At 46.1% G+C, this 25,148-nt stretch overlaps 1 protein-coding gene across 1 annotated transcript in view; it reads left to right on the top strand.

The window, feature by feature from the left end:
- Window positions 1–25,148, top strand: part of LOXL2 (lysyl oxidase like 2) — a 101,623-nt gene that overhangs the window by 13,838 nt on the left and 62,637 nt on the right. The window contains exons 2-3 of the mRNA XM_081237576.1: window positions 14,407–14,818; window positions 22,343–22,518. Of these exons, the coding sequence (XP_081093702.1) occupies window positions 14,464–14,818; window positions 22,343–22,518 (531 nt within the window). The 5' untranslated portion in view covers window positions 14,407–14,463. The remainder of the gene's footprint in view (window positions 1–14,406; window positions 14,819–22,342; window positions 22,519–25,148) is intronic.

Genomic DNA, 25,148 nt, shown 5'->3' with positions numbered 1-25,148 from the left:
GGTATAGCACAGGGAACTATATTTAATATCTTGGGATAAACCATAATGGCAAATAATATAAAAAAGAATGTGTATGTGTGTGTATAACTGAGTCACTTTGCTATACAGCAGAAATTAACACAACATTGTAAGTCAACTATATTTCAATAAAATATAAATATCAGTGTTTCTAGAATATACTGGAAAGTTCCAGGGGTGACATATATTTTGGAGTTAAAGATGTCCTCCAACAAATGAGGTTTATCAGACAATTGAAGGAGCCCTGTTCATGATGAACTGAGAAACTCGAGCAAGATACAAGGCTTAGAACTCTTTCTCTCCCTCTGACCACACCCTCAGCCCCAACTCCCAGCAAGACCAAGAAAATTGACATCAGCCCTGCTTAAAAGTTTTACCTGCAGGCATCGCAGACTCCCTGGAGCCCACCCTCCCATGGAACTTGGCACAATTTAGCACCTCCATAGTTTACATAGCACGTGTGAACACACTTTTTGATTTAGGTAACTAAACTTTTCTCCAATATTGTATATTCTTTGGAGCAAATGTCTATCTCTAGTTTTCAAGTAAGTTCTTGCAAGAGCTAGATCCAGGAAGAACTGCCTAAGCTCATCCTCAGGAGTTCCCAGTTCCCCAAATAACACTTGGGGAAATCTGAAGTACAAAATTAAATGCAACCACTTATATTATACAGCTTAGCATCCACCAGAACTGTAGTTGGCACTTGAACAGCCTGACTCAAATCTACCAGGCAGCACCTGTTGGAACCCAAATATTTTACGTGATTTGGGGGGGGGACCACGTACTATGGTTCAGGAACTTAAGAAACATGATCTTTGATTTTTGAAAGAGTCCTGAAATGAAGGTGTTTCTTGTTTTTTCCTTTAAAAAGTTGCTTTTAAGTACGTATCGTTTCCATTTTGTAGATGAAATACTGAGACTTGGAAAATCTAAGTGTGCCTGAGGTCACAGAGCTAAGAGGTGAGAGAAGAGGGATCTGAACCTAGTTCTGTGTGACTCTAAACCACTGGGCCACGCTGCTTAGTGGCAATGGGAGGTGATGGCATGTGCAGCCCATTCTTTGTGGAGGATGAATGTGCAAGCTGCCTGAAGGGGACGCTGAATGTAGGGGGTCCTCAAGGCCCTTGGGGAAGGTGAGCTGATTCTGGCAGATGGTTTTCAGGAATGCCTGGGATTTAAGTCCTGGGGATGTGAAGGAATTCTTTCCCCATGTCTCTCAGACACCCCCTGGGTGCCACAGGGCTTCTTGTCAGCAAAGCTTACACTAGTATCAGCTGTGTGAACTTGTATCCTTAAATGGATTGAATTGAATTGAAGAATGTCCTCAACTGCTTAGCCAAGAGCCCAGTGAGAAAATATCGGGAGAGATAACTTACCACTTTCTGATAAGCCATGGTCACAGCTGATTCCTTCTAGCACTCTTATTCTTTTTTTTTTTTCATTGAAATAATTTATTTTTTGTAAAACATTCTTGCTTATTATAAGAAATTAAAACAATGCAGTAAGTTCAGATAAAGAATTAAATATTGCTGAAACATCATCAAAATATCTAAATATCTTCTAAATATCTTCTCTCTGTGCATAGACTATTTCACCTGAATATGGTCCTGTAACCTACCTTCTTATTCTGAAACATATTGGAATTATTTCCTTGGACCTAAATGTAGATCTACTTCGTCATTTTTAAAAGGCAGCACAGTGTCTTATTGTATGTATGTATCATAATTTACTGATCCATTTGCCTTGATGAGCATTTTGCTATTATGCATTTCTTTATGCATAAATATATTCACACTCATGACTTTATCTCTGTAAGGTAAAATCTTTCTTTTTTTTTTTTACAAGTTTATTGGAGTATAATTGCTTCACAATGGTGTATTAGTTTCTGCTTTATAACAGAGTGAATCAGTTATACATATACATGTGTTCCCATATCCCTTCCCTCCTGCGTCTCCCTTCCTCCCACCCTCCCTATCCCACCCCTCCAGGCGGTTACAAAGCACCGATCTGATCTCCCTGTGCTATGCGGCTGCTTCCCACTAGCTATCTACCTTACGCTTGGTAGTGTATATATGTCCATGCCTCTCTCTCGCTTTGTCACAGCTTACCCTCCCCCCTCCCTATATCCTCAAGTCCATTCTCACGTAGGTCTGTGTCTTTATTCCTGTTGTACCCCTAGGTTCTTCATGACATTTTTTCCCCTTAAATTCCATATATATGTGTTAGCAAACGGTATTTGTCTTTCTCTTTCTCACTTACTTCACTCTGTATGACAGACTCTAGGTCTATCCACCTCATTACAAATAGCTCGATTTCGTTTCTTTTTATGGCTGAGTAATATTCCATTGTATATATGTGCCACGTCTTCTTTATCCATTCATCTGTCGATGGACACTTAGGTTGTTTCCATCTCCGGGCTATTGTAAATAGAGCTGCAATGAACATTTTGGTACAGGACTCTTTTTGAATTATGGTTTTCTCAGGGTGTATGCCCAGTAGTGGGATTGATGGGTCGTATGGCAGTTCTATTTTTAGTTTTTTAAGGAACCTCCATACTGTTCTCCATAGTGGCTGTACCAATTCACATTCCCACCAGCAGTGCAAGAGTGTTCCCTTTTCTCCACACCCTCTCCAGCATTTATTGTTTCTAGATTTTTTGATGATGGCCATTCTGACTGGTGTAGCACTCTTATTCTTGTTAGTCAAATACTGAGGTCCTTGGGCATCTTGCCTTGACCCCTGTAATCATGACCCACTCCTCAGCTAAACCGTGTGAAGAATTAAGTCCATCTGCCACAGTTCTTCCTGGACTTCCCTAACATGCAGTTTTAACAGAAGACTCTGCAAGATCGGTCATCCTCTTGTGGAACTTGGCGTGCCTGCAGAGGGTTGGTGAAACCTGGGCTTCGTTTGGTATGTGTGAACCAGCTACAGAAATGTTCTGCTGACCCAGTGGCTTGTGTTCAGGGTAGAGGATGTTCCTAGAGTTTCTGTGATGGATGGTGATGTAACCTCACTGGCGTAGACTCTTGGGCTGTTGATGACCTTGGAGGTGTTCATAGGTGAAAGCTGAAAATAGATCTCCCCATCATCTAAAAACTCTCCCAACTATGGTATCAGTTAGATGTCTCCACCAGAATTTTTGATTTCTTTAGTGAAATCAAAATCTCTGACTGCGAACTGATAGAGCAGGTATGAAGAGGGGAAATGTGACTTCCATCAATCCAAATGTCATCAAATGTCCAGAAGAGTAGAGGGAGAATTTACCATATTTGTTTATGAATAGGCACCAAAAAAGGTAAGAGACATAGCACGCTTCTGTTTGTTTGTTTGGGGCTTTTTTGTTTTATTAAAATTCAAGCTTTTCTTTGCTTTTGTTTTTAATCTTTTGGATCCTAGTACATTTCTTAATGAAACTCAAAGCCTTTGACCCAAAGCAGTTTTCTCAAGGAAATTGGTCCTGGGCAACGCTTGATATACCAGAGTGTGCTTGCTCAGCGACAGAGATAAGAACAATTAGTCAGTAAAGGTAGCAGTTCTGGTACCTGGCTGCCTGGGTGCAAACCCCAGCTTGATTACTTTTTAGCTATAGCTTTTCTGTCCCTTGGGTTTCCCTCAGGGAAATACAGATGCTGATAGTACCTCTCTCAGAGGGTTTCCTGGAGCTGTTACCATCCAGTATGGCAGCCACGACCACATGGGGCCACTGAGCACTTGAAATGTGTTAGTCCAAACTGAGATGTGCTGTTAGTGTAAAGTACACCCCAGAGCGCAAAGATTTAGTACAAATGCAAAATATCTCATTAATAATTTTAAATCAATTATATACTGAAATGATAACATTTGGGATATATTGGGTTAAACAAAATATATCTTTAGCCTTAGTTTCTCCCATTTCATTTTACTTTTTTAATGTGACTATCAGAAAAGTTTAAATTACATATGTGGTTTGAATTATGTTTCTATTGGGAAACGCTAGTCTAGACTAGAGGATTAAATGAGTTCATACCTGTAAAGCACTTTTCACACAGTCATTGATGCAGAATGAGTAATCAATAAATATAGGATTTTTTAAAAATCTAACTTTCTCATTAGCAGAATCCCACCTTCATTGCCAGCTCATGTGGTATCCAGGCTGTGGTATAAAAGCAGAGGTCATCCTTTTAGAATGGGGGAGGGGAGGGGAATTGAATACATAAATTAGGTATAGAATAAGAAAGTCTATACGTCCTAGGTGGGGGGAATTACGTGGAAGGGCTCACCACAGTCCTCGCATCATAAAACTACCAGACCCCCGGGCTTCCCTCGTGGCGCAGTGGTTGAGAGTCCGCCTGCCGATGCAGGGTACGCGGGTTCGTGCCCCGGTCCAGGAGGATCCCACATACCGCGGAGCAGCTGGGCCCGTGAGCCATGGCCACTGAGCCTGCGCGTCCGGAGCCTGTGCTCCGCAGCGGGAGAGGCCACAGCAGTGAGAGGCCCGCGTACCGGGAAAAAAAAAAATCACATCTAGTGCTGCATTTCCAATGACACCTACCCTGACCACACTTTAAAAATATAACGTCCCCCCACCAAAAAAAAAAAAAAAAAAGGGCTTCCCTGGTGGCACAGTGGTTGAGAGTCCTCCTGCCGATGCAGGGGACGCGGGTTCGTGCCCCGGTCTGGGAAGATCCCACGTGCCGCGGAGCGGTTGGGCCCGTGAGCCGTGGCCGCTGAGCCTGTGCGTCCGGAGCCTGTGCTCTGCAGCGGGAGAGGCCACAACAGTGAGAGGCCCGCATACCGCAAAAGAAAAAAAATATATATATATAACGTCCCTCCTTCTTACCCCTGGCACTCTCTCATGCCCTTATGCTACACTATTTTTTCATTATTCTGAAGCTTTTATCACTATCTAACATATTATTTTACTTATGCACTTTGTTTCTTGTTTATTGTCTGATTTTCTTCTTGATTGTAAGTCACAAATACAGTGATCTTTACTGAAAAAAAAATTCATACCTAGGAATTCCCTGCTAAAACATAAAAGTTCCCTCTTCATAGAAAAGTCACAAATTTACTCGTTCATGTGTTAAATTTCTTAATACAATAAATTAATAAGGAATGGATTTCTCAGCTCGCTTTCCTATGCAATTAGGTCAGAAGGAAAAGGCCGTTTTGATAAGGTGTGACGATTTGAATAGGAATTTATATTTATTCATTCAATTAATATTTGCTGAGTACCTACTGAGACAAGGCTCAGGGGTTCAGAAGTGGCAGGAAGGAAAGAAGAAAACTAATGTGAACGAAGCCATGCTGTGTGCTAGGGATTTCCACGTTATTTAATCATCACATATACACCTGCAAGGAAGGTTATTTCCATGATCAGAAGAGGAAATCCAGGCTCCAAAAGTACCCCCAAATCTGTAGAGCTTGGAAGTGGTAAAGTCAGGATTCAGACCCTTATATTCTGATTCCAAGATACCCAACATCGTCTCTTTGCGGTACGCGGACCTCTCATTGTTGTGGCCTCACCCGCTGCGCAGCAGAGGCTCCGGACGCACGGGGCTCAGCGGCCATGGCTCACGGGCCCAGCTGTTCCGCGGCATGTGGGATCTTCCCGGACTGGGGCACGAACCCGTGTCCCCTGCGTCGGCAGGCGGACTCTCAACCACTGCGCCACCAGGGAAGCCCCACTTCACTTTTAATAGCCCTTTGACCTGTGATCAAGCAGTAGAGCTTATTTTAAAACCATCCTGAGGGTGGGTCTACTTTGAGCTATCCTACCCTGTAACTGTCCAACTGGTTTTTAATAAGCGCCCAACATGTGCCAGGCACCGTGCTAGGCCCGGGGCCCAGCCGAGACCTCCATCACCAACAGCACCGGCTCCGCTGAGCGATGTGAGCAGAGAGGGGACGTCCGCTCCCACGGAGCCTGGCCTCCTTCAAGGGGAGGCCGCGGGGCCTCAGGCGCCGGCTCCAGCGCGGCTGCAGCGGGGCCGGGAAGCCTAGGCGGCCGAGTGAGCGCACGGTCCCCGCTCAGGGACCCTGGTCACCCGAAGCGCCCTCGCGGGCTCACGTGTGCCGCCCACCACGGGCCGCGTGCAGCCGCCGCCTGGGCTTGAGGACACTCCGGCTCCGCGGCCACCGGCGCTGGGAAGGGCGGGGAGCGGGGACTCAGAGCGCGGCGGCCGGATCGCGAAGGGGCTGCCAGCCCGGGGCCACTTGCCTGCCCCCGGGAGGGGCGCCGGTCCCCGTCCCCGCAACTGGGGACGCCCGGTGGGGCTCGGTTCTAAACCGGGTCATCAGGCTGCCAACAGTCTTGTCACGGGACGCGCTGCAGCGGGGGCCACAAGCAGGGGGACCACCCCGGACGGATTCCCCTCCAGGCCACCCTCGCCCCCAGCAGCTAGAGTCTCCTGCCGAGAAAGGGCTGAACTCGAGTTCAAGTGCAGAAAGGAAACTGACGCCTGGGAGGAGCGGGCGAGGCCTCTGGTCTGCAGCGGGTGGCAGCCCACCGCGGGACAGGGGGTCGGCGGTGGGTGGAGCCGCAGGGCATTTTGCTCTCCATCCTCTGCAGCTCTGCTTTGGACGTTGGCAATTTTTCCCTCCTGAGGGATAGATGGATGCCAATGTGAAAAATGAATGTTACAATGCAATAAGGGAAAGACATATAATAGTAAGGGGATTTTAAAACAACATGTAGAGATAATTTCCAAAAAAAAGAAATACAGGTGGCCAATAGAGCCTGAAGGAGAAAAAGGTCGACCTCACTAGTAGCAAAAGAAATGTTGGTTAAAACAGAATACCTTCCCCCCCCCACCCCGCTTATCAGATGGAGAAAGGTCTGAAAGCATGGTCACAGCTAGAATTTTGAGGTTGTGGGGAAATCTACATACTTCAGGCCGACGTGTACCCTAGCACAGCCCTTCTGGAGGCAGTTAATATAGTTTTGCAGAAGCGTTCACTTTTTACCAGCCCTTTGACCCAGCAATTTTGCTTTTAGGAATGTATCCCAAGACTGTGGAAAATTTTAGCTACAAGGATATTCATTTCAACTATGTGAACAGCAGTAAAAAATTTACTGGTAAGATTATTCAATCTTATGGTGCATCCATAAGATTGAATACTATGTAATAAAAACCTTGTAAAAGTCAATGAGGCATGATGTTTGCAATATACTGGTAAATGTGAAAAGCAGTTTACAAAAGAGTATGTAGAAAATTATTCTAAGTTTTAAGAGGAAATATATATGTACAGAAAAAAGGCTGGAAGGGGTGTACACCAGAGTATTGACAATCATTCTCTCCAATAGGGGTCTTGCAAATTCTTTTCTACTTTTTACTTGTTTGTGTTCTCCAGATTTGTATCACCAGATTGTATAACTTTTTCAAGAAGAAAGAAAAAACCATAAAAGTTATTTTTAAAAAGAAAAGAGAAGCATCTGGGTCTAATATTTTACAATTCCCCAGGGTAGAGAGTAGGAGAAGCCCCACAAAGGAAGCAAAAAATTCAGGAGCACTTTTGTAGGAAAGATTTAAGAGTTGAACACTAGCCATTCCCACAGATTGGAGCATCCAAGAAGATGGGTGGAGCAGTTTATAGATATGCAAATCCAGAGATTACGATTTCTTCTTAAAAAATTACAGAACCACATACTTTTTTCCATTTCTTTTTGAGATGTGAATAGACAATCTGCAGGCCTCTGTAGCTCTCATGTGAGGGGGAGCTTGGGAGATGGTAAGACAATGCTGGACTGGGGCTGTTAGAGCACAGAGGTGAAGGTGAAGGACACAGGTCAGCCTGCTGCCCTCGTTCAGAGCCTGCCTTGCCACTTACCCAACAGTGCAACCTGAGGCAACTTGCTGAAACTCTCTGTGCCTTGATAATAATGGGGTTTGCCCTATTCAGTGAATTAATACAGCAGAATGTTGAGAATCATGTGTTTAAACATTAAATCATGTGTACATTTTAAAATGTACCCAAGATTTGTTTTAATCAGGTGTGGAAAGACACAGACACAGAGTGACTGTCATGGAGGAAGAAGATGATAGTCACAGATCCCTAGAAACAAGGAGGCCTGGCACACCATGCGGGGCCACATGAAGAAGCACCGGGGTTGGTCAGAGGCAGGAGTGAGGGGAAAATGTGGGCAAGAGCATCTCCTATGACTGCCACAGGAAGCAGGCTAATCAGGTTAAGGATTGGTTAGTTGAATAATTTCACCTCTCTCTGGGGCATAGGGACCATCTCTACTTATCTGGTACCTGGTCTTAGAGTGATTAGGGCAGGGCGTTAGTGGCCCAGAGTGTGAGATCTTGAGAATGGAAATAGTTGGGAAGGTATAGCTCTGGACTCATTGGTTTGCACATGCAAACTACACTTGTGGGTGAGTCCTTTATCATCTCTAAGAATTAACCAGAAGGTGGGTAGTGTAGTTTCTGAGTAGTCTTTCACCAGAGTCAGCATAGACCCTACATATCAAAAGAGCAGAAATACAGAAAATAAAAAGGCATGAGGGTCTCCCTGGTGGCGCAGTGGTTGAGAGTCTGCCTGCCGATGCAGGGGACGCGGGTTCGTGCCCCGGTCCGGGAAGATCCCACATGCCGCGGAGCGGCTGGGCCCGTGAGCCATGGCCGCTGAGCCTGTGCGTCCGGAGCCTGTGCTCCGCAGCGGGAGAGGCCGCAGCAGTGAGAGGCCTGTGTACCGCAAAAAAAAAAAAAAAAAAAAGGCATGATTCATACACAGTGCCTGCATAGAGGAGGCACTTTATCGTGTTAGCTTCATATTGGTTGTAGCTCTGTCACTCTGTGGGACCTTTGGCAAGTCCTGGACTTTCTGTCTTAAATTTCTGCCATATGAGGATATAGACACTGGCTACAAGAGGAAAAACTTTCCTGAGTTCAGAGTCAGGCCACCTGGCTCAGGTGATTCAATCCATGAATATTCACTGATTTCCTGCAGGCAAACCACAGCTAGAAGATGAATGCCCTGTCAATTCCTATTAGAACCATGGCAAGAGCATGTCTGCTTTACCCACATGAGGCCTAATGTGTAGCAGGAGCTCAATGAATGTTTATTGAATGAGTAAATCAATTTGATACTGTGACCTCAATGGAAATTAATAGAAATAGACTTATTTTCCTTTTACATCATTTCCAAATATTGGGGGATTTTCTGGTTATTCTTTTATGATTGGTGTAGAGCTTAATTCTACTGTAGTCAGGGAACACATTGTGTGCGATTTCATTAGATGTGGTGAGACTTGCTTTGTGACCCAGCTTAGGGTCCATTTGTGTAAATCTTGCATGTGGACTTGAAGCAAGTCTGTCTTCTGAGTCCAGTTGATAGAAAGTTGTCAATTAGGTCGCATTAGTTTATCATATTGTTCACTTCTTTAGTACAAGGATTTTTTTGTCTGCTTCCCCTGATGAACGGTGTGTAATATCTCCCACGCTAATTACAGATTTGTCATTTTTTTCCTATTAGTTCCGTCAATATTTATTTCATACATGTGGAGTCTGTGTATACAAACTGAGAAGAGATAGTTAATATATTTCTGATGGACTGACTCTTTCATCATCATAAGTTTTTGTCTTCAGTAACACCTTTTGTCTTAAAGTTGACTTTATCTTACTTTGTACCAACTTTTTTTGGATGAATGTGTGTGTGGTAAATCTTTTTCCATCCTTTTACTTTAAACCTCTTGGTTTTCCATAGGAAATAGAAAATATTGTTTTGTTAAATCCATTATGACAATCTTTGTCTTTTCATTGCAGTATCATCTAATGAAATTACTGATATATTTGGTTTTAAATCCACCATCTTACTATTTTTTCTATTTGTGACAACTCTTCTATGTTACTTTTTCTCTGCTTTATTGCTCTAATTTTGGATTAATCGGGGTTTTTAAAAAAAATAATTCCATCATTTCTCCCCTTTATTGCCATGTTCATTCTACTTTTTTTCTCTTCTTATGCTGATTACATAAAGACTACAGTATGCATCTAGCTAAGACTATTAAGATTTGCTGAAGTCTGATAGGAAAGACTACTTTCATCACTTCCCAGATAGTGCAAAGACCTTGGAACACTTCCATTTAATCCCCTTCTACCTTTTGTGCTGTTTTCACCATGGTATTTTAATGACACATATATTTTAAACCCCATAAGACATTATTATTTTACACAGTTGATAGTCATTCAGATTTATCTGCATAGCTCCCCCTTCCATTTCCTTCATTCCACATCTAGGATGATTTGTCCTGTGGTCTGAAGAACTCCCTTTAGTATTTTCATCTTGGAGAACTCTGATGACAAAGTCTCTCGACTTCTTTTTTTAATAAATTTATGTATTTATTTATTTATTTTTGGCTGCGTTGGGTCTTCATTGCTGCACGTGAGCTTTCCTTAGTTGTGGCAAGCAGGGGCTACTCTTCGTTGTGGTGTGTGGGCTTCTCACTGTGGTGACTTCTCTTGTTGCAGAGCATGGGCTCTAGGAGTGTGGGCTTCAGTAGTTGTGGCACGTGGGCTCAGTAGTTGTGGTCCACGGGCTCTAGAGTGCAGGCTCAGTAGTCGTGGTACACAGGCCTAGTTGCTCCGCGGCATGTGGGATCTTCCCGGACCAGGGCTCGAACCTCTGTCCCCTGCATTGGCAGGCAGATTCTTAACCACTGCACCACCAGGGAAGTCCTGTCTCCACTTTTGTGAAAACCTTTATTCTCTCCAGGGGGTACAGAATTCTAGGCTGACTTATTTTTTTCAACCCTTAGAAACTGTCATGTGATTATCTTCTTTGTTTCCTTGTTTTTTGTTGAGAGGCCAACTGTTAGCCTTATTGCTGCTCCTTTGAAGGTAATGCTCCTTTTATACTCTGGCTGCTTGTAAGCTTTCCTCTTTGTCTTGGATTTTTCCACGGTCTGATTTTGATGTGCCCTGGTATGTTTTTTTTGTACTTCTTTGGCTTGATATCTTTCATCAGTTTCGTATAATTCTTGGCCCTTATCTTTTCAAATATTTCTTCCAGACGTTCTCTCTCTCTCCTCTTTTGGAATTCCAATTATACGGATGTTAGATCTTTCTAACAGGTAGAAAGTAACTCTGTCCTAACTTCTAGAGTTTAGCCCTTCAGGGACCCCTATCTGAAAGCCTGGGGCTATTTAACAGGGCCCTTCCTCCTTGGCAGGCTCTGAACTCCAATTTTTGTGTCCTTAGTCCTGGGAGGATGCCTGAAGTTTTGCTTAGCTTCCCAGCCTGTTGGCAACTGCCTTGGAATTGGCAAATGGCTTAAGGGGAAAAGCAGACACAAGTGTCAGGCTCACCTCGCTGTACTTCCCATCTCTCTGGATTCTTGAGTCCTTGCTGCCTCTATAGCTCTCCAGTGTCTTCAAATACATGCTTTTAGTGTTTTACCTACCTTTTCCAGTTGTCCTTGGTGGGAAGGTTTATCTGTTATAAGCTAGTCTGCTGTAGCCAAAAACACATGATACTGTGTGGAAATGACAAGAGGCGGCTTCTGCCCCTGGGACTGAGTGTCCATTAAAGCCTGATATGACACTGGTGTAAAGCACAAGCAGGATGCTATGTTAAAGAGAATCAGAGAAGACATTGATTCTGATTAGGAGCATCTGGGAAGCTTTCCTTGAAGAACCGGAAGGATTGTGACATACGCTTTTCTGAGGGAAGGGGAGGCATGGGGATGGAGCACATTGATTGAGGTGGGAAAACTTAAGCCACTCTAGGCTGATACGATTGGATGGGTGACACGTGAAGGGCTGGAGTGAGGGCAAGGAGAGAAGTGTGGGAACTGAAGCCAGGAATGTAGGTATGTTCCACCTTATAAAGGCATCTGTGTCCCAGGTGGAATTTGGACATTTTAAATATATGATAGGGGATCACTGATGTTTTGGTAGCTTGGGGTTGACTACTTCTGGCTTTGCCTGCACGAACAGTGCAACTCCGGTGAAGTCTAGCAGAAAAGTCCTCTCTCTCTGCTTCTTGGTTTTCTCCCTCGTAGAGTAAGAATCCTCATCCCTGGCTACTCCACCCATGTCTCAAGGTTCTAGTGAGGCATAGATGAGCTCGTGGACACCAATGTGCTGGGACAGGAATGAAACGTGGCCAGGGCAGAGGAGGCAATGAGGGGTCCCTTCAGAGCCACGTACTAGCCTGTCAGGCTGTGGTCTGAAGAGGGCCGTTGCAGGAACCCCACAACTTTCTGGCCTTGTTTGTGAGTCACAGGATGAGGATGGCTGGATCTCCAGTGAACCAGAGGGCCTTCCGAAGTCCTCGGTCGTAACTGCCCCCCAAAGCTGTGGCATCTCTACCCCAAAACCCAGGATGGGACCAGACACTGCCTGGCCATCTCGACAGGTGTGGAACTGCCTCTCTCCAAGTTAGATCATCCCTCCCAGGTGCTCTGGGCACTTATCTGGTCCTTCCTTGTTGGTGATGTGCCATGAACTGAGTCATACAATTGGCCTAACCCTCTGTACCTGGTTAATAGAGAATGTATGATGCACTGCTGTAGCTTTCACCTGCTGGTCCTGGTTTCCTTTGGGGGGGGCCCATCTTCCAAGTCTACTTCCTCTTCCATGAAATACACCTGCAGTCCTTTAAGGCAGTCTTCCTAGCTCTCTGAATTATGGAAGGATCAAGGTACATGAACTAAGTTTTTATTTCCCGCTCTAGGACCTCATCCTGGAATTCTTAGAGGTAGGCTCCACCTGGGTACGGTGACCACAATCTTGAAAATATAAAAATTAAAAAATTTTATTTAGCAAATGCTCCTATAGGGCTTATTATGTACCATTCATTTAATCCTCATAACAGTTGTGTGAGCTAGACATAATTATCATACCCATTTTATAGATACGAAACATCAAACAGCAGAGAGAAGTTAAGTATTTTGCCCAAGGTGTCACAGCTAGTCAGTATCAGAATGAGAATGCAAACCCAGACTGTCTGGCTTCAGAGTCTGTGATTCCCCCTCCCCCTCACTGTGCTGTTCTGCTCTCCCTGGCCTGATGATGGGCCACTCAGCCCCTCTCCTGTTTGGTACAAAGAGCTTTATGCCTCCCTTCTGTGCACAGAGCAGGCTGGACTCAGCCCCCAGCAGCCCTCAGGGACGTAAACTATGTAAAGGGATGGAATTGTCGCCTGGGCATCCTTGGCTTCCCCAAGTGCTAGAGCAGTGCCTCAGGACTGCTCTCTGGGGCTACTCCACAGTTCAGCTAAGGACAGGTCCTGCGTAAGAGCTGTTTAAGGGGCTTTGCCTCTGACCTCGTCGTTCAGTGGTCTCAGCTGTCTTGAGGTCCAGAGTATAAAACATAATGAGATCTGGGGTGTGGGTGGGCAGCATGTCGGGGTGTCTGGAGGCCTGGAGCCTGAAAGCAGAGCTATAGGATGGTTCAGGTATGTGTGCAGCCCGTGAGCAAGTAAAGATGGAGACTCAAAGCCTCGTAGTGTTATTCTCAGCACCCAGAAGATGCCGTTTCCATCCAGGTCAACTAACGTCCATGGGGAGGAAGTCCACCTTACCTGGGAGTACCCGAGCCCTCTTCAACATACACTGTCACACCTGCGTTTCTCCAGCCACTCGGTACCTGGAACCAAATCACCTTTTCATTCCATAAACATGTCTTCCAACCTATCATGCTTACTCTGGAGGAGCCAAAGAAGGATGAGAAACAAGTCCTGCCCTTAAGCAGTTTGTAACCTCTTTAGGGATATGAAGGTGTCTGGAAGGGGTGAGGAGAAGATCTAGATAATAAGCCCGCCTTGGAAGGAAGTCCCTGGGGGCTGCTTCAGTAGCCCACCGGAGGGCAATCTCTAGGTCCATCCATGTTGCTGCAAATGACATTATTCCGTTATTTTTTATGGCTGAGTAATACTCCATTGTATATATGTACCATGTCTTCTTTATCCATTAATGTACATAGTCTTTTTTTAAAAACTCTACTCAAATGGGGGCTTCCCTGGTGGTCCAGTGGCTAAGACTCCCTGCTCCCAGTGCAGGAGGCCCGGGTTCAATCCCTGGCCAGGGAACTAGATCCCACATGCCGCAACTAAAGACCCCACATACCGCAGCCAAAGATCCCATGTGCTACAACTAAGACCCAGCACAGCTAAATAAATATTTAACAAAACAAAACAAACAAACAAAAAAACCTCTACTCAAATGAAGTCTAAGTGTGCTCTGTTTCCTGCCAGGAGTCATCCTGGAAAAAAGCATTTCAAAGATCTGGGAAGGTGGTGGGCAAAGAAGTAGGACTTCCCAGTCCTGTCTAGCTGAAGCATAAGATGGGAGAAGAGAAGAGGTTGGAATCCAGAATGAGCTTTCAATCCTAAGCAAAAGAGTACGAAATCACTGGCCGTTTTCCAGATGTCTGTAACCCGAACCTTTCCTCTCTTCCAGGAAACTCCTGAGCACCAAGTGTCCCCCTCCATCAGGTCTTCCTGCTCGAGGACAGGGATGGAGAGACCCGGAGGCTCCTGCCTTTGCGGCTGTCTGTCTGTGCTCGCCCTCCTGCCCGCCCTGAGCCTGGCGCAGTACGAGAGCTGGCCCAACTACCCCGAGTACTTCCAGCAGCCCGCCCCGGAGTACCACCGGCCTCAGGTGCCCTCCGACGTGGTCAAGATCCAGCTGCGCCTGGCGGGCCAGAAGAGGAAACACAGTGAGGGCCGGGTGGAGGTGTACTACGACGGCCGGTGGGGCACCGTGTGTGACGACGACTTCTCCATCCACGCTGCCCACGTCGTCTGCCGGGAGCTGGGCTACGTGGAGGCCAAGTCCTGGACCGCCAGCTCTTCCTACGGCAAAGGGGAAGGTAAACCGCTCTGCGCTTGGGAACCGAGCACTGGGGTCACCTGGAGAGCCCGGGCACAGGCTTCTAGGGGGATAGCCTGGCAAACGGAGCTGCAGTTACTGTCAAGTAGCAATTGCTGATAATACGCCATCTGGGCAGCCTCCGTGTCTGTGCTGGAAGGTGGGAGCGGAGGCGTGCCAGGGAGGGGGACAGTGACCACCGGTCCTGCGTTGCCCAGGACTTTCCTGGTTTTAGCACACAAAGCCTGGCAGCCTGGGAAACTCCTGGTCCTGGGAAACCAGGCTGGTTAGTGACCCTAGGGAGCGGCTGAAGTCAGTCTGTGGTTACCTCTTGAGCCCTGTGCCCTGCCTGGGGCTGCGTCAGCCAGGGGGAGACGGTGCCTTTCTTCCGCCCCCTGGAAGGAGTGCCTTTTGCTCTTTGTCACAAAGACTGCCCATAGGCTAGTGTCCCCTGACTCTTCCACCCTCCTGTCCCGGTAGAGTTCACACTTTTAATACCAACATGCTATTCTGGGCTTGGCCAGCACAGGAACCGAGTTGCTTTGGGTTTTTCACTTTGATTGGCTTCTTCTTTCCTCCCTTTTTAAGTCAATACACTGAAAAAAAATTGGGGGGGTGGATAATTTTGAGGGAGGGCAGGTGTTGGAGCCCAGAACCTTGGGCTTAGTCCTGTGTCGACCTAACTATCTATATGCTTTGTGGGAAGACATTTATCCTCCTTGACCTCAGTTTCCTAATCTGGAAGTTAGGCTCTCTAAGAACTCTTGAAACTGTCATAGTCTGTGGTCTTAAATAAGAAAGTAGATAAGGGTCAAGGACATTATTTAAAAATAAAATCTGGACTTCCCTGGTGATGCAGTGGTTAAGAATCTGCCTGCCAATGCAGGGGACATGGGTTCGATCCTTGGTCTGGGAAGATCCCATATGCTGCAGAGCAACTGAGCTCGTGCGCCACGGCTACTGAGCCTGCGCTCTAGACCCCGCGAGCCACAACAACTGAAGCACGCATGCCACAGCTGCTGAAGCCCCGGTGCCTAGAGCCCATGCTCCGCAACAAGAAAAACCACCGCAATGAGAAGCCCACGCACCACAATGAAGAGTAGCCCCCGCTCACCACAACTAGAGAAAGCCTGTGCGCAGCAACAAAGACCCAACACAGCCATAAATAAATAAATAAATAGATAGATACATAGATAAAATCTCCAGCTGGAGTGCCCCTCCTTGGGTTAGTAAAGCAAAAGCAGCTCCTCCACCTGGCCAAGCGGCTGCACAGGTGTCAGCGTGGGCCTGGCTGCTGGAATCAATCAGAGGTGCCCAAACTCTCATCCTGGATAAACAGATTAGTGCCCCACCAACGGCATAGAATCCCCTGGGGTGCTATGCCATGATGTTAAGAATTAAGGTCTGTGCTGGAATCCAGAGGTGCCCAGACTCTCATCCTGGATAAACAGATTAGTGCCCCACCAACAGCATAGAATCCCCTGGGTTGCTATCCCATGATGTTCAGAATTAAGGTCTGCACTGGAATCTAGGACTCTGTAACTTTTGGAAGCCTCCCAAGTGGTTGTACATGTAGCCAAGTTTGGGAGTCACTGAAATACATTATTGTTATGGTCCCTTCCAACCCTTGCTTTCGGTTATTCTAGAAATTATAGGAGAAGGAAATAGCATCTCATACATGTCTCACCTCTGTGTAATTGAATACATCTTTCTGGAATAACCGGATCAAGACATGGCAGTTAAAGTAAAATGTTCCCTGAAGCTGGCTCTGGGTTCCTTACTATGACATGAGTAAAAGCAGCACAGATGAGTTAGCATACGCTGTTTTAAAACCCATTTGCTGTCTTTGTTACAAAAACTCTGGACACTTCTCCATCCTTTCACATCTTCCTTTATTCTGCTAGCTGAGTGTTCTGGGGGTAGCATCAGATTTATGTTTTCTATTCCAGGCTCTCTAAGCCCAATTATTTTATAACAAGTATATCCCAATGACTTTGGGGTTTTTCTAGTGACATCTTTATTTTCTTTCTACCCAAACAAAATTTACCTGTCATCAGGTAAGATGGATATGGTTTTTCCCCATCCCATGTTCACCTGCTCAGGAGCAGCCATGGGGGGGCTGGAGAGGTGAGTTAGCCTGACTCAAACTTTGCCATCCAAGGATGATGAAGGGAGAACAGTTCACAGGAGTAGAGGGAATTTTCAAGGGAACGATTAAACTCGCGGTCCATGAAGTCCACACTGGGTAAGTAGGAAGGTACTCCATGGAGCCACTGAAGGACTGGGGAGAGCTGCTAGGATCGATGGATTGTGGGTTGAGATTGCAGTACTAGAACGAGTGTGCTGGAAAGATGGAGTTATAGGTGCAGATGCACAGCAGAAGTGTTGAAATGGAGATTGGGGAGGGAGTGCAATTGTTTGTAATGTCAAGGCCTAAGCTATGACCATGGGATGCTAGCTGATGTAGGGTGGAGGGGAGTCATTGGAGGGAGGAGGTATAGTAACTTAGAGTATTGGAAGGGTCCTCTCTGGGGCTATTGAGACCATCGAGACTTAGGAAAGAATAAGTACCAAAGAGAGGAAGGGAGAAACTGATGCTAAAAATTGTAACTGTCGTGTCTCTAGGACTTTAAGGATTATGCTGTCTACGTAAAGCGGTACTTGGTTTATCATGAGAGACCCTTTAAATGTAAAATGTATTTGAATCTCATCAGCATCCGTTTAGGATTTTTAACACTGGGTACAAGGGGGGCACTCAGTAAATGTTAATCAACTGATTCAGTTTGATTTGGGAGGCAGCTATGCTCACCACGATACCACCAACGCTGATTCAGATTGACTTTGAAGAATATTAAAAACAGTTGGCATAATGACCAGTGCCCTGGGGTGTGCTCCGATGGGGTTTAGTCGGCTCTGTGGATGAACTGGAAACACTGTAGGTGAACCTGTGAGAGGCCACCCGCCCAGGAGTGCCACCGTCATCAACTCCTCTGAAGTTCAGACTGTAGTAATGAAGCTAGGGAGAACATCCATGGACCTTCTAGGTTTTCCAGCCTAGCCTTTCAATAGATCTTTTCTCCCAAAACATCTCCGAGCTCAGAGAAATCATGGCCCCTTTTAGAACGTTCTAGAGGGGACAGCTGCCCCATTTCTCACCTTCTGGATGGCCTCACAGGCACCCGAACCTCAGATGGTTGCTCTCCTTTGCCCGTCCTCAGATCTGAGGTTAGATGTGATTCCCCCTCACCCCCTCGTTCTTCAGGTCAGAGTGACAAAGCCAGCAGAGGACCACAGTGGGGTCCTGAAGCTCCTAAATTGAATGATTTCCATTGCCCCAACAGCCCTGGGGAATACTGGCCTTCTAATAGAATTTTATTTATGATGTTTATCCTCCAAATGGTCTGTTAACTTGTTTGTACATCTCTTCTCCTTTCATCAGGAGAAGGATTTCTTAGGCTAAATGAGTGGAAACAGTAAAATGAAGTTTTGCTTCGGATTGGTATTTCGCATCCAAAGTTTGAGCCCCATCTGTGTCCCTAGTGCCACTTTCCTAGCAGCTCTGAGATGGCACGTACTGAACTGTGCTCAGAATCACCCCGCATTCCAATAGCAGAACAAGAACTGGTTGCTTTGGAATCAGAACCGCCTAGTTGTTAGGCATTAAGCATACAGGAAAAAAAAAAAATGTCATGAAATCAGGCCAAATTAGTTTATCATGCCTGCATCTGGGGCTAAGTAGAAATCTACATTTCCACTATCTAAGAAAGTAACTGGTAGGAATGCCTAGAGGGTAGAATTATTGGGGGTGAATTGAAGCTTCTTAAGAAAGCAGCTCTTTGGGATAATAGCTCCCATTAGCGCTCCAGGGTGCTAATTTCAAATCTTCCTTATCAAAAAGTAAAGCAGGCCCTGGGGCATCTGTTTTGCAGCTCTTCCTGCTGCTGTTAGCTGTGTGCTGTCCGGTTTCCCCTCTCCTTAGCCAGGGTGGTTTCTCTCACTGCAGATGGAACGAGGGCTCTGTTTCTTTTCACCATCTCTGTCCATTCAGCAGCTTTGCTACAGAATGTTCCAAAGAAGAGGCCCCGCTTCAAATGTGGAGGGTCTTTTCCGTTGCTAGTACTTAGCAAGACAAACATTGGTTTGTTGTTGAAACAGCAATCGATTAGGGAGCATATGTTTCAGTGGAGCTTGATGTCTTGGAAACGAGGCCAAACTGAGAAACCGGTTGGAAAACCGCAGCCCAGATGTTTTCAATAAGCCCTTTGTTCCCCTCAGTACGTCGGAGGGGCTCTCCTTTGAGGCCTGAGCAGCCATCTGTCGTAGCAGACATGTCTCAGCGGGGCCTCGAAGTCAGGAGACTGGCCCCGGGTCCCCTCTGACCTTGAAGAACCTCAGATTCTCCTTGGTTTTCTCATCTTTACAATGGGAGTGTTTTTATCTGCTTTTTCCTTGCATCATGGAAACAACAGAATTCATTGTTTTTCTGACTTACTGGAAGGAGGAAGGAGAAAGGGAGGGTGAACACATACTAGGCACATATGTTATCTCATTGAATCTCCATGGTGACCTATTTGTTGGTATCATTATTTTCACTTGAGAATGGGCTTGGTGAAGTAGTTGACCCAGTCACGTGGTGCCCAGGCCTGAGTCAGAGAGAATTTGAACCCAGGTTTTCTGACTCCATTATGCTATAGAGCAGGGGTCCCCAACCCCCAGGCCATGCACTGGTACTGGTCCGTGGCCTCTTAGGAACCGGGCCACACAGCAGGAGGTGAGCGGCAGGTGAGCGAGTGAAGCTTATCTACCGCTCCCCATCGCTCTCCATCACTTGCATTACCGCCTGAACCATCCCCCCCCCCACCCGTCCCAGAAAACTTGTCTTCCACGAAACCAGTCCCTGGTGCCAAAAAGGTTGGGGACCGCCGTACTAGAGTCCTCCTGGAGTCCTGAGAAAAAGGAGAGCTTTGACTTTGTTTCCTTTCATTGCGTAGTAATACTAATAAAACTCACTACTTGAAAACCCTCTAGCACTTAACATTTCAAAAAAATTTTAATTGTGGTAAAAGGCACGTAACATAAAATGTGCCATCTTAACCATTTTTCAGTGTACAGTTCAGTAATGTTAAGTACATTCACACTGTTGTGCAACCCATCTCCAGAACACGTTTCATCTTGCAGATCTAAAACTCTATACCCGGGGCTTCCCTGGTGGCGCAGTGGTTGAGAGTCCGCCTGCCAATGCAGGGGACGCGGGTTCGTGCCCCGGTCCGGGAAGATCCCACATGCCGCGGAGCGGCTGGGCCCGTGAGCCATGGCCGCTGAGCCTGCGCGTCTGGAGCCTGTGCTCCGCAATGGGAGAGGACACAACCGTGAGAGGCCCGCGTACCACAAAAAAAATAAAAATAAAAATAAAACTCTATACCCATTAAATAACCGCTCCCCAACTGCCCCTCCCCCAGCCCCTGGTAAACACCATTCTACTCTCCGTCTCTATGATTTTGACTACTCTCAGTACTTTATATATGTGGATTCATGCAGTATTTGCCTTTTCGGGACTATTTCACTTAGCATAATGAACTCAGGGTTCATCCATGTTGTAGCATGTGTCAGAATGCCGTTCCTTTTTAAGGCTGAAAAATATTCCAGTGTATGTATAGACCACAATTAGTCAATGGACACCTAGGTTGCTTCTACATTTTGGCGATTGTGAATGATGCCGTAATGCATATGGGTGTACTGATATCTCTTTGAGACCCTGCTTTCAATTCTTTTGGATATCTACCCAGAAGTGGGAATTGCTGGGTCATATGGTAATTCTATTTTTAGTTTTTTGAGGAACCACCCTACTGTGTTCTATAGGGGCTACACCATTTTGATAGGGATAGAGTAAGATAATCCAATAGTTTAAAAATCCCACTAAGAGATCATGGACAGAGAGGGAACTTTGGGAGACCCCTGTAAGTTAATGATCACTCAAGAAAGCAAGCTTGCTTAGCAATAAAACCATGCAATAGAAGCACGAGACAGGCCTCAAGACAATAAAATAATGGTAGGAAAATGACACCTGTATCCTGCCACTGAGGTCATTAAGTTAACGATTCCCAGGACTTGTTCCTCTGCACGCACTAAAAACAAAAATACAGGACAAAGATGACATTCCAAAGTAGAAGACCCTCATTATACTGAAACCTGAGATGATTTACCTTATTTTAGCATAGATTGCCACCTTTTTTGCTAATTTCCATAGCGCCATGACAGTCCTGGTTGGGCCACAGAGGGACAAAAAACTACCCCACCCCCGCCCCAATGTGGAGGAGGGGCTGATGATGGAAGCCTGATGTCTACTCGAGAATGAGGAAGGAGGTGGTCTTCTACCACTCCCCACTTTTCCTTTGATTATAAAAATGTAGTTCACCCAGCTCTTGGGGGCAGCGCTCCCTTGCCTACCTGCTTGTATGTCTCACAAGCATCCTATATTATTAAATCCACCTCTTATCTACCACTTTGCCTCTTGCTGAATTCCTTCTGTGCCAAGACATAAAGAACCTGAGCTCCGCCGAGCCCTGAGACGTGTTCTGTGGTTTCAGTGTTACAATCCTGCCAACAGTGCACAAGGGTTCCAGTCTCTCCACGTCCTTGCCAACACTTGTTATTTCCTGTTGTCGTTTTTGTTTTGGTAGTAGCCATCCTAACGGGTGTGAGATTGTGTCTCATTGTGGTTAACCCTCTAACACTTTGCACTCAGAATTCCCCGCTTACTGCAAACCAGGTAAATGCACAGGAGGTAAGCAGAGTCCCACGGCCTCCCAGGCAGATTGCCCAGCTAGAAACCAGCCCTGCCTTCACCTGACTTCTGAAATGTGAGGAGGAGGCTCTGTGGGTTAGCCTAGCTGGGCCATCTCTGAATCAGTGGATGGGAAACATCAGGAAGTGGAAAGAGCACTGAAAGGACCAGGGTTCTGGGTTCAGGAAGGTGGCCTTGCACGATGAGTTGCCTTCCCTGAGCTTGTGCCATAGTCAACATAACTAAAATCATCACCACCATCATCATCATTACCATTTTGAGTAACTATGGACCAATGATAAATTAGGCACAGGTCATGTCTTATATCTAATCTGCACACGCCCCTGGCATTCGAGTGTCATTATTATCCCCACTTTACCTATGAGAAAAGGGAGCTTTGATCAGGATCATACAGCTAAGTGGCTGAGCCAGAATTCCTATCAAACAGCTTAGTATCCAAAGTCCCTGTTCTTCCCATTATACTACGTGCCTTCTGGGCTTAAATCTGATTTCTACTCTAATCATGTTCAATCTGCCACATCCCTAAATCACATCCCTCTGGCAAGGGAATCCAGATGGTCTCGAACTGTATGCAGTATCTCAACACACTGACCAACTGATGACCACACACAGCTGCCAAAATTAGGGAAAAACTCTCTTTCTGTGTACGCCCTTGGTGCCCCCAAAGACTCAAACCTACTCTGACGTGGAGCTTGGCTTCTCTCTTCTCTGCTTCCTTAGGGCCCATCTGGTTGGACAACGTCCACTGCACCGGCAGTGAGGGGACCCTCGCAGCCTGCTCCTCCAATGGCTGGGGTGTCACTGACTGCAAGCACACGGAAGATGTGGGTGTGGTGTGCAGTGAGAAAAGAATTCCTGGGTTCAAGTTTGACAATTCGCTGATCAACAACATAGAGGCAAGTCATGTGCTCTTTTTTTAAAAAATTGAGGTGTAGTTGATTTACAGTGTTGTGTTAATTCCTGCTGTACAGCAAAGTGATTCAGTTATACATATATACATTCTTTTGTATATTCTTTTCCATATGGTTTATCACAGGATATTGAATATAGTTCCCTGTGCTATACAGTAGGACCTTGTCGCTTATCCATCCCATATGTAACAGCTTGCATCTGCTAATCCCAAACTCCCACTCCATCCCTCCCTCACCCTCCCTCTCCCTTGGCAACCACAAGTCTGCGAGTCTGTTTCTGTTTCGTAGGTAGTTTCATTTGTGTCATATTTTAGATTCCACATATAAGTGATATCATATGGTATTTGTCTTTCTCTTTCTGACAAGTTCTTGTGCTCTTGATGACTCCTTCATGTGAATGTTTTCCTTCTTCCTTGTATCTCACTTCTCACCTATGATTCCAAGAAGTGTGTGTGATCACTTTTGTGGCAGGTGGGGGGACCTAAACCAATTTCATTTGGTGCCAGGGCAGTTGAGGAAGGATTTCTGGAGAAGAGGCTGCTATCAGTGGGGAAAGGGCATTCCAGACACAGAGAACGACTTGGACAAAGACACAAAGGCACGGAGGTGTGAACTGGGGATGAGCAGGTCGGTACCACTCAAGACTGTAATTATGAATGTGGAAATAGTGTGAAATGAAGCTAGAAAGGCCTGTGCTATGTACAGGAGCTTGCCCTTTGGACTAGGAAGGTGTATCAGCTAGCAACGGCAGTGTAACAAATTATCCCACCCCCCTCATATTTTGCAACAAACATGGACTATCTTGAATAGCTTCTGAGGGTCAGGAATCCAGGAGTGGTCAGCCAGTTCACTCTGCTCAGAACATCTTATGAGGTTGTAGTCATGTTGTCAACTGGAGCTGGGGACTCCTCTCCCAAGTTGACTCCTGTGGTTGTCGGCAGGTTTTTGCTTCCTTCTGGCTGTCAGCTGGAGGCCTCTGGTCTTCTCCACACAACCTCCCAATAGGCTGCTTGAGTGTCCTTAAGACATGGCAGTTGTCTTTCTCTAGAGTGAGTGACTCAAAAGAGAAAGGGAGAGGGAGCAAAACATGGAAGCTGCATCTTTCATAACCTCATCTCGGAAGTGATGGGCCATCATTTCTGCTGTATTCTATTGGTCACTCAGACAAACAGTATACAGTGTGGGAGGAGATTACCCAAGGGTGTGACTACAGAAGGTAGTGGTCATTTGGGGTCATCCTGGGGACTGGCTGCCATAGGACAGTTGTCCCAGATCTAGCTGGGGATCAGAATCACTTTTATTTTATTTTATTTTAAATTTATTTATTTATTTATTTATGGCTGTGTTGGGTCTTTGTTGCTCTGTGCGGGCTTTTCTCTAGTTGCAGTGAGTAGGGGCTACTCTTTGTTGCGGTGCACAGACTTCTCGTCGCAGTGGCTTCACTTGTTGCAGAGCACGGGCTCTAGGCACACTGGCTTCAGTACTTGTGGCACACGGGCTTAGTTGCTCTGCGGCATGGGGGATCTTCCTGGACCAGGGAACGAACCTGTGTCCCCTGCATTTGCAGGCAGATTCTTAACCACTACGCCACCATGGATGTCTCCAGAATCACTTTTAAAATGCACTGGCACCTCATCCCAGACCTCCTGAATGAGAGTCTCCCACTATGGGACCAGGTTATTATTTTTAAGCTCTCTCAGATGATTCTGATGTTGCCAGCCTGACCCAAGTCAGCATTTGGGAATGGCAAAAGGGCTTGTGACCCTCCTACATTTATGGCTAAATTTCAGATTGATCTTTTCAACAAGTTCTCCAGCCAGAGAACAAAATGAACAAACATATATTGCAGTCCTCTTGTGTGCAACATATGTGGGGCTTAGGACAGGAAGATGAGGCAGCCAAGACTCCCTCCTCAAGAGGACTCCAACCCCCAAGGGGATGTTGGATCTGCCATGAATCCAGGCCAAGGAGCCTTCACTGTGCTTTAGCCTCCAGCTGACCTCAGGACTAATGCTGAAGAGAGGTGACTCTTGAAATTGCCCTATTTGGGCTCCAGAGGAAGTTCTCCCCAGACTGTGGTCTTTACATTTTCCTCCCATGACTCACTCGGTCCCAGCCTTTCTCATATGCTCCAAGAGCGCACTGCGTATGCTGGGAACTGGTCCAAGCCTGCAGGATAGTGTGGAAAAGGATTCCCAGCCTTCTCGCAGCTGGCAGCATGAGACCACCTCTAGTGGACACTCTTCAAATGCTGCTATTTTGTTTGGGATAACTAGAAGAGATGGTTACAGAGTTGATGTACTTTATTTAGGCTTCCAGTTCCTGATGACGACTTTGCTTTACCATGAAGTTTGTAATTTGGAGGGTGGTCTTATCCAGTCCAGTTTCACACATTCCATCGCCACTCTTTATAACCTCATATGAAATAATTAGCACCCACTCATATGTATCTCATCTTTCCAGTGTTGGAAGCTCCAAAGGGCAGGGCATACATCTAATTCACCATCATATCCCATAAAAATAATGCTGGGTACCTAATGGGAACAAGATCTCCAATTCCCAAATTTTCTTCTTCCCAGAAATGAAAACCAAAGATCATCATCCACTTGGGTGAA

This window comes from Mesoplodon bidens (genome assembly GCF_964165515.1).
Source record: "Mesoplodon bidens genome assembly, chromosome: 6".
NCBI classification, from domain to species: Eukaryota; Metazoa; Chordata; class Mammalia; order Artiodactyla; family Ziphiidae; genus Mesoplodon; species Mesoplodon bidens.
This window is presented reverse-complemented; position numbering and strand designations above follow the sequence as displayed.